At 32.7% G+C, this 9,222-nt stretch overlaps 1 protein-coding gene across 2 annotated transcripts; it reads left to right on the top strand.

Annotated features, from left to right (window-relative positions):
- The first annotated feature begins 205 nt into the window (after positions 1 to 205).
- Positions 206 to 6,577, top strand: LOC116001567 (probable disease resistance RPP8-like protein 2). Of its 2 annotated transcripts, none has more exons than XM_031241451.1 (3): positions 206 to 919; positions 4,461 to 6,145; positions 6,276 to 6,577. In XM_031241451.1, exons 1-2 carry the CDS (start codon positions 376 to 378, stop codon positions 6,128 to 6,130), a joined length of 2,214 nt encoding a protein of 737 aa, XP_031097311.1. In that variant the 5' UTR covers positions 206 to 375; the 3' UTR covers positions 6,131 to 6,145; positions 6,276 to 6,577. The 2 variants fall into 2 exon arrangements, with proteins under 2 accessions (XP_031097311.1, XP_031097310.1); XM_031241450.1 differs by having other exon boundaries at positions 4,452 to 6,145.
- Positions 6,578 to 9,222: the final 2,645 nt, after the last annotated feature.

Genomic DNA, 9,222 nt, shown 5'->3' with positions numbered 1-9,222 from the left:
GGGACAAAGCTATGCATGCTTCAAGTCTAAAGATAATAACTTTGTATAAAGTGCAACGACAGCTTAGCTGCATGCGCTCCACAAACTTTTGTTAAGTACGTCTACAGATAATGTAACTACATACATACATACTACTACTGCATAGTATAAAATTAAAAAGCAACAGCCTCCATGAACTTTAATATTATTATTGTATGAAATGCAACAGCCGGCCTGGCCTCCATGAATATATATAGTATGCTTAACGGGATAATGCCCGCAACGTAGCTATAGCCAGCCTCCAAAGATCAAAAACAAACATTATATTTCATTCAATTCCCTCCAAATTAATTAAACTTGGAAGCAATGGAGTGAAGGAAGTTGTGAGGGATATATATGATGGATGCAAACACGGAGCGTGATCTGGTCTCCTTTGTGACGGAAGAGAGCAAAGAGCGTCCATTTTCTGTGGTGTGCGGTAAGGAAGGTCTGGGCAAGACCACATTGGTGCAGAAGGTATACAACAAACCTGAGGTTCGCCATAAATTTACGGGGTGTGCTTGGATCACTGTCACACACCACCTCCAACGCAAAACCCTTTGTAAGGATATCTTATCTCAAATCGACTATCGTCCGACAAAGGTCGACGATGATGATGATGATGATGAAGCTTTGGTTGGACAACTTAAATTAGCCCTGCACTCCAACAAATACCTCATTGTTCTTGATGGTATCTGCTCAATGGAGGCTTTGCTAAACGCTATGCCTGCTGATAAGAAGATGCCCAGCAAAGTTGTGATAACCACTCGGAATAAAGAAGACACTAAGAAATTTATTGTACAGGAAAGGGTACGTTTTCTCGAAATGAGTCCATTAACTGAAGATCAAAGTTGGCAACTATTTCTCAAAACGCAATTGCATTGTCACCCATGGTCATCAGGTTCGTTGCTTCTCACTTCTATCTACTGTACGTTTAAACATTGCAATGCATAGAAGAAAACGGATCCAAAAATTATTAAAATATACAACATATATAATAGACTACCCATATATATGTATTCTCATAGGATATCAAATTTAAATTAAAATTTTGTATGTCCCTAATTATATAAATATTTGGATACAACATTTATAAACAAAATTTACATAATGAAATTAATTATTCATTATTTCATACATACTATACTCCATTTTTCTCATTTTCTGTCATGTTTATTACTCCGTATTAATTATACTCAAACCAACTTCTTCTTCTTTGCTTATTTTCTTTAGTATTTTATTAATTATTTTTAAATTTAATTTTTTGTGTTTAATAGTATTTTTAATGTCCTTTTAAAAAAATAGTATTTTTAATGTAGTTTCTAAATGTATGAATTTTATATACTAATACTAAACTTAACATCATGATACATTGAATTAAAAATAATTCAGTCAAGACCTGTTAACCAAACCAGACACATAAAATGGGACAGAGAATGTAATTCGAACAATATGAATTATAATTAAGGTAATTATATTTAGAAATCAAAATATTTAAATTTAAAATTTTGTATTAGTAGATTTAGATATTAATCAAACGTATTTTTTTTATAATTGTATTATATATTGTATGTGCACATAATATATATTTAGGCAATTTTTCTCTAATTATAATTTATATTTCTATATTTATAATTAAGATAACTATATTTAGAAATTTAAAAAAAAAATAGTATTTTAACTGTGTATGATTAATGTAGTGCATAAGTATATGTGTGTATTTAAGTAGATTTCTAAATAGAGTTAATTTCACCAAAGGTCCCTTATCTTTGGTGGCAATTTCAAATTTAGTCTCAGACTATCGTTTTTTTCATTTAACATCCCAAACTATTATTTTTGGACACTTTTAGTCCTCATGACTTTTCCTATTTTTAGTAAGGGCTTTTTGTCTTTTCATATTTTCCTTTTATTATTTTTTAAGTTTAAATGGTTTAGAACTTCATGTAACTTCTAATTTTTAGTAATCATATTTTTCAACCGATTTTTAGTAAAGTCCTAAACCAATTAAACCGGTTGTAACCGGAAAAATAACAAAAGAAAAATATGAAGAGACAAAAATGTCCTTACTAAAAATAGGAAAAATCATGAGAAGGACTAAAAATGTTCAAAATTGAGATGTTAAATGACAAATACGATAGTATGTAACTAAATTTAGAATTGTCACTAAAGATACGGGACCTCGTGGAATTAACTCTTTCTAAATATTTATGAATTCACATTTATTTAATTTTTTAGTTTCAATTGATTGATTTTGTTTCATATTACCTTAATTATGGAATTGCATTTATAAAATTAAAAGAATTTAATTTTTAAATTTTAGTCCCTAACAATATATACATCTTTAGGCATATTTCTACACGTTTATAAATTTTCTAATTAAGAAAGTGACTTTAGAAAAAATTTAAAATGAAATTTTCTTAATGAGTAAATATCGTAACAATCAATATGTATAATTATAGCCGTAATCACAATCCTATAAAAAAAAAATGGTACATATTTTCATAACGTATAAAATACCATAAATATAATATGTCTATATAAATAGATAGAAAGAGACATATAATACTTTTATTATTATATAGATATAGATATATATCATATCATATTTTTCCTTCTATGTAAAAACATTCTTATTTTAAAATTTTGCATTGATATTGAGTTTTGTTTTATAATTTACTTTGGTGATATTCTAAACTTTTGTTTTTTAACATAAATTATTAATAAATAGACTTGGAAAGTACTTAATTTCGTTTCTAAATGTTTTCCAAGCTCTGAAATATAGTATAATCAAAATCACTATAGGTCATCATTTAAATATAGTAAACTCATATCAAAGTTTGTGATTCAACGTTTGTGGATCTAAAATAAATATTTTACTAATTTGTTAGAATTCTATTTCTTCTAGTTCTATTATCACTTCTTTGTTTTAAATTGATAGATCCAGGCCAAAGGCCTTGTAGTCAAGTGGCATAGCTGTGGCCCTCCCAAATGAGAGGTCTGATTCCCATGGGGGCGTTGGCTCTATACAAATATAAGTTAGTTCAAGGCAAAAACTTGTGTGAGACCGTCTCACCATGAGACGGGTCGGGTCGGGTCGGATCAAGATGCAAATGTAATACCTATATGTACGAATATCATACTTATATGCTCAAATGTAATACTAATTAGGAATAAAATTTTGGTTACTTATAAGGGTAAATGTAATACTTTTAAGGGAAAATACAATACTTTTACATTTCGATTTAAAAGTATTACATTTTTCCACAAAAGTATTATATTTGCCTTTATAAGTAAGGGGCACTTGTCAACATTACTTATTATGAAAAATGTATTACTTTTTCTCTAATAAGTAACAAAAATTGTATTCTTGATTAGTGTTATATTTGAGCATATAAGTATGGCATTTGCATGGTGTCTTGATCCGACCCGACCCGTCTCACGAATAAGGATGTGTGAGACGGTCTCACACAAGTGTGACCCTTAGTTCAATATGTTTTTATCCAATTATTTTATTAACGTAAATCAATTTGTTTTGGGCTAGTAATACTTAAATAATTTATATTATTTTAGATTTGTAAAACTTTTAAATTTTTTGTATTTTATAAAATTTAGTTAAACCATTTGTATTACAATTTTTTTAAATGAATACAATAATACTTAAGTTTGTGATTAGAAAAATGCTAAAATCATAATAATTATATGTTTTATCTTTAAAATTTTAGAACTTTGAATATAAACATCATGTATAGATAAATTTCTATATAATAGTAATAACAATGTCAAAAAAAAATTTAAAAGTTAGATGATGTAAAACAAATAAATAAATAAAAGGCATAAACCAATAGTTCAATAGGCCAGGTATGTATTATAGTTACATACAAATGATCAATTTCTTAATAAAATATATTAAAAGTCAATGAAGATAAAAGTATAACAGAATAAAAAATTTGTTGACGTAATTATTTGCATTAATGAGTTTTACATTTTTGCTTCCTTTCTCGTACAATTACAAAATCTTTCTACATTTATCCTTATCATTTTTTTAACAAAGCTATGTTACAATTTGTTTTCATTATTTAATTAATCGCATTTGCCAAAGATTTGGTGGTCTAGTGGCACCCGGTTTACACTCGGAAGAGAGTGTCAATATGTTGAGAAAGTAACTATGAACAGATATTACATTATAACAGAATCACAACACTAAATATTCTAATTGTTTTTTTTTTTAATTTCATTATTGAAAATGATTTAGGACATTATGGTATTTTTAATGTGTCTGTATTTCTATAATAGTATAGAATTGTATATTATTTTTCAAATATTGTACTATTATTTTTTATCCGACTAAATTATTCTTACCGCGTTAGAGTTGCATCCATCCATACATACATACGTACGTACATATATTATTAATGTAGTGTTTTTATTGATAGTTTTTGTAGACGACTTTGAAAGCACGTTGAAAGAGATTTGCAAAAAGTGTGAAGGTGTGCCATTGGCTTTAAAGTTGCTTGGAAATTTAATGGCATGGAAGGAGCGCATTGAATGGAATGAATTACGACAGCAAGAATGCTGTGTGTCCGCACAACAGCTTTTGGAGTTGTCTTACTCGCTTTTGCCGGAGCATCTGAAGAAATGTTTGCATTATTTGGCACTTTTTCCAGAAGAGACAGTAGATATAGAAGCAGACAAGTTGTGCAATCTGTGGATAGCTGATGAAGATATTAATAAGATGATGATAAACACTCCTTCTCAACCCCAAGATGGCATGTTGTCCACGGCAGAAACATATCTTCAAAAACTAGCCACTCTAGGCTTTGTCCAGGTTCAAGAACCAACAAAGATCAAATCATGCAGCCTTCCTCACTATGTGCGAGATTATCTTTGCAGTGGGAAGTCAAAAGAGGAAAGTTTCTTTGAAACACATCAGCTGCAAGTGCGTGGCCTTGCCTTTTATTTTGACAAGCGTGTTGGTGAGTATGCTTTTCTGTTGAAGCCAAAAGAAACAGACAAGGAAGTGCGATTATCCATTTTGTTCTTGAATACCCGTCAACAGGATGACCATTTATTATCCCCAAAATCATTAGATTTGACGAATTGCAAGCTGTTACGGGCATTAGACTTCAATTGGCTTGATTTTGGTGATAAGTTCCCTCAAGACATCAACAAGCTTGCTCACCTGCGTTATCTCAGTTTCAGGGACTGCTACCTGAAAAAATTGCCAGCATCAATAGGAAAAAACTTGGAAACTCTGGATTTGCGGGTTAACCCCAAGGTTGTTTACGAGATCATGAGTATATCAAATGTGTTACGTCAGCTTAAGAGATTGAGGAGCCTTTATTTACCTTATAAGTTTGCAGATGAAACTGGTCAAACCAAATTGCAGTTGGGTCACCTAAGTGAGCTTGAGAATCTCCAAAACTTTGTTTCAACTCATTGTCAGGCTAATGATCTCCGCAGTTTGGAAAAACTCAGGTATTTGGCAGCAACTATTGATGGAGTGGAAGACCTGGAGGTGACTATCGAATGCCTGCAGAGGGAAGGTACATCCAAATCATCATCCATTCACCTCGAAAACATTGATTTTTACTCTGGAGGGAGATCAAGAGGCGCCCCTGCTCTAAGTAGCCTATTGGGATGCGTATCCTTGAACGCATTGCATGTACACGGCCAAATACGCACCTTACCATGGCCTATTTCTGACAAGCTTACAGAGATTTTCTTGATTGCTTCTGAACTTGAGGAAGATCCAATGCCATTATTGGGGGATTTACGCAAATTACAGAAACTTGGTTTAGGCAATAATGCCTTTCTTGGGGACCAAATCATCTGTAGAAAATCAGGTTTCCCCGAGCTCAGGTATTTGAAACTGTCAATTTTGCCCGAGTTAAAGACTTGGACTCTTCAAGAAGGAGCTATGCTTAAACTTTCTACTCTCATCATTGAAAATTGCAAAAGCCTTCAAACACTCCCAGATGGACTCAGCACTCTCCAAGAACTGAGTTTTGTAAACATGCCCGAAACATTCACGGACAAATATGAAAGGCAGGGAGAAGATTTCTCTAAAATCAAGCATGTGCTTAGCATCAAGATTATTAATCCTAAATCGTGATCAACAGAAATGCAGGTGAGTTCTTCAATTCAAGCTGGCCTGGCCAGGCATTACTATTTTAATTTGTTTATCTTTTTGTTTCAAATTTCCACATAGATCTAAATTTGTCTCTTTATAATTTAATGGTGGATATATATATTTGCAGGAACTTTCCAACACATGGGCCTATTGGTGGAAATCCCTTAGCAAGAAGAATTTCTCTACCTCTATCCACTTTTATTTACAGCCGGTTGAATTTGTATTGTATTCTTAAATGGTATTTGCATGCAATTTGTATTATTTGTGAAATACTGTCTAGATGTCTATGTTCTACTCTTCAAAAGTGTGATTTTCAGTTTATGTTATGTATGAATTATTGTCTTGATGTTTATGTACGTGAGACTCATGTGTGTTCTACTCTTCAAATTTGGGATTTATGAAATATATAAGTATTGTACGTTGTTTAGATATTTGTTTGATACTTATTGTCATGTATGTATGTGTTTCAAATGGAAAACAATCTTCCTCTACGTACCCACCCACCTTCTCTCAACTCCAAAATGTGTTGCAATTAATTCTTTTTTGAAATGACAAAATGATCATTCTCCTCTAAGCACTTCTATGCTAAATTGGTTCATCCGATCCATTGCTGCCTTAGCCGCCCATTATCATTGCCTCACCCAAATTAAATCAGTTGCTTGCAAGGAAGAAAATTAAACAAAGTTGCGGATCAGATTTGGTGCTCGCCCTCGAATGATATCATTAAGAAGTACGACTCTCTTCAGCCATAGCAATCATTGACATCGAGCGCGACCATCACAGCAATAGGGAACGACGCTCCTCCATCGCAACGCCCAATAATAGCAGTGGTCTTTGTAAATATTCTCCTAAACTCATCTCGCAATCCTTAGGTTCCACGAATGTAGAAAATTATAAGGATCTATATTGCTTGAACTTTATTGAGGGCGTTGATAGCATCAGAAAAGTGGGACAATTCTCGCCTTTCAATTTCGCCTAGCATTAAATCACAAAACTACTTCAATATCTATAATAATATATACACAACTTCAATCCAAAATCCAAAGTCCAAACATCCATATATAGTCCATAGGGATTTGATTTTAGTTTTAGGGATTTTACATTATATATGTATTTATTTATCTATATATTTAAAATTTCGATTAACGGATAGCTTCGAACCAAATTAACCATTAAAACTGAAATTTTACAAAACCTCTAAGCATTAACCGAATCAAAGTATTTCAGTTAAAAAACAGTTAATCAAAATTCTCCAATTTGGTCAGTTAACCAAACCTTCGTCAAAGTTTGCACACCTCTACGTTGGACTATCACTTAATCCAAAGTTCCATTTTCATGGCAACTTGGCCAGATGAGGCAGTGAAGGAAGCACTTTATGTGCACATTTTTTTTCAACTCCCTTTTCTCAAAAGTAAGTTGGAAATGTGAGAGGTGTGGCTATGGTGTGACCTTATTCTCATAAGAGAAACACCTAATCCTTACACCTCTTTCATAGTTGGGCCATAACTAGTCAAGAGTCTATTCAATTCAACAACTCACAACCAAATTCATCATTATATCATTACACAACCTAAATTGCAATTCAAATTACATTGGCATCCATACAAAGGAGTTCAATAAAAATCCCTAGAGAAGATTAGCTACTCATGTTAGAAATGTAAATCAAATATCCAATTGAAATTAAATAAGGAACATTGTTGATGGATACCCCGACCAGGGTACCCAACCCGAGAAAACTAGTATCTGGAGCCCACCGATTGCATAGTCTCAGTGGATATGAAGCCCAAGTCCAATAAGCTCGTGAGGCTCAGTTCTCGCAAGCAGTCAGGAGGTGGCGCCGGACCGAGTGCGCCCTAAAAAGGCGTCTACGGTACAGAATTAGAAAACCTGGAAAAAATTCGGGAAGATTCTCTAAAAAAGGATTTGGTAACTTCCGTATCAGATGGACAACCCTAAATTACCTTCCGAAATTATATTTATTAAGAGTCTTACCTATTTCATTGTGTAAGCTTATAGCTTATCATTCTTGTATAAATACCCTATTGGGGTCACATTGTAAAGAGAGCTCAATTTTCGAACAAAAGTATAACTATTCTCTTAGTGTGTTCAAATACTTTCTCTACGTTTTACGGTGGTGTTGGCTAGTCAAAACAGTTGACGCGCAGCCGTAAAACCAACATTGGCGCCGTCTGTGGGAACTGAAACGAAAAGTCTCGTTTCTACACTGATTATATATATAGTACAGACTCGACGTAGTCGGTGCTCAGACCTAAATAACCCGAACGCTAATGCCGTGGCAAATGAAAACGGTGGTGGGAAAGGAAGATGAAGGAGGATCACACATGTGGCACATAAGAAAAGGTGACTGGCACTATAAATAGGCTGCCTGGTATCCTCTTCAGATATAATTGTCTATTAATTACATAATTCCTAGCCTAGTAGCTTATGGTCCTAGCTCCCAAGTTGAGCACTAGAGTTCGACTCTCACCAACTACAAATCTACAATACTATTCTTAGTCCACTATTTGGGTTGTAACACTTATTTATTCTTTGCACTGCTGTTTTGGACAGTTGTCTCGTGTAATGTTACAAGGAAACTATGTGTAATTGAGATATTTTTATGATTTCTTTTAATCCAATTTAAGGGTGTGTTTGGTAACCCGTAAAATAACTTCCGGAAAATGTTTTCTGAGTTTTCGGTGTTTGGCAATGTCCGGAAAATATGGTCAACGAAAAATGTTTTCCGTTGACCAAGGAAAATCAGTTTACAAAGACAATTTTCCATAATACATCCAAACACTAGAAATGAAACTGTTTTCCGAAAAATGACTCATTTTCCAGAAGTCATTTTACTGCTTTCCAAACAGACCCTAAGTTGAAAACATTTCAATATTTCATCTCAACTAGTATGGCAAAGTAAAGACCAATTCTTAGTATCTACTATATAAATTATATGATCAGATTCTACCGAGAAAATTTTTAAAAAAAATGTCATAATTGCACACATATTTTATTTGTTTAATGATTTAGTTGTACAATTTTTAAGTTCATGATCCAATTACACATTTTTTAAA

The sequence above is a fragment of the Ipomoea triloba genome, chromosome 13 (assembly GCF_003576645.1).
Source record: "Ipomoea triloba cultivar NCNSP0323 chromosome 13, ASM357664v1".
Taxonomy (NCBI): Eukaryota; Viridiplantae; Streptophyta; class Magnoliopsida; order Solanales; family Convolvulaceae; genus Ipomoea; species Ipomoea triloba.
Note: the sequence above shows the minus strand (reverse complement) of the source record. Positions and strands in the feature narration are given on the sequence as shown.

Excerpts from the sequence above, each read along its gene's own strand:
- LOC116001567 (XM_031241450.1), top strand. The coding sequence starts at position 376 with ATGATGGATGCAAACACGGAGCGTGATCTGGTCTCCTTTGTGACGGAA. Across the intron at positions 920-4,451 it reads TTGTCACCCATGGTCATCAG|TTTTTGTAGACGACTTTGAA; the intron begins GTTCGTTGCTTC and ends TTTTATTGATAG.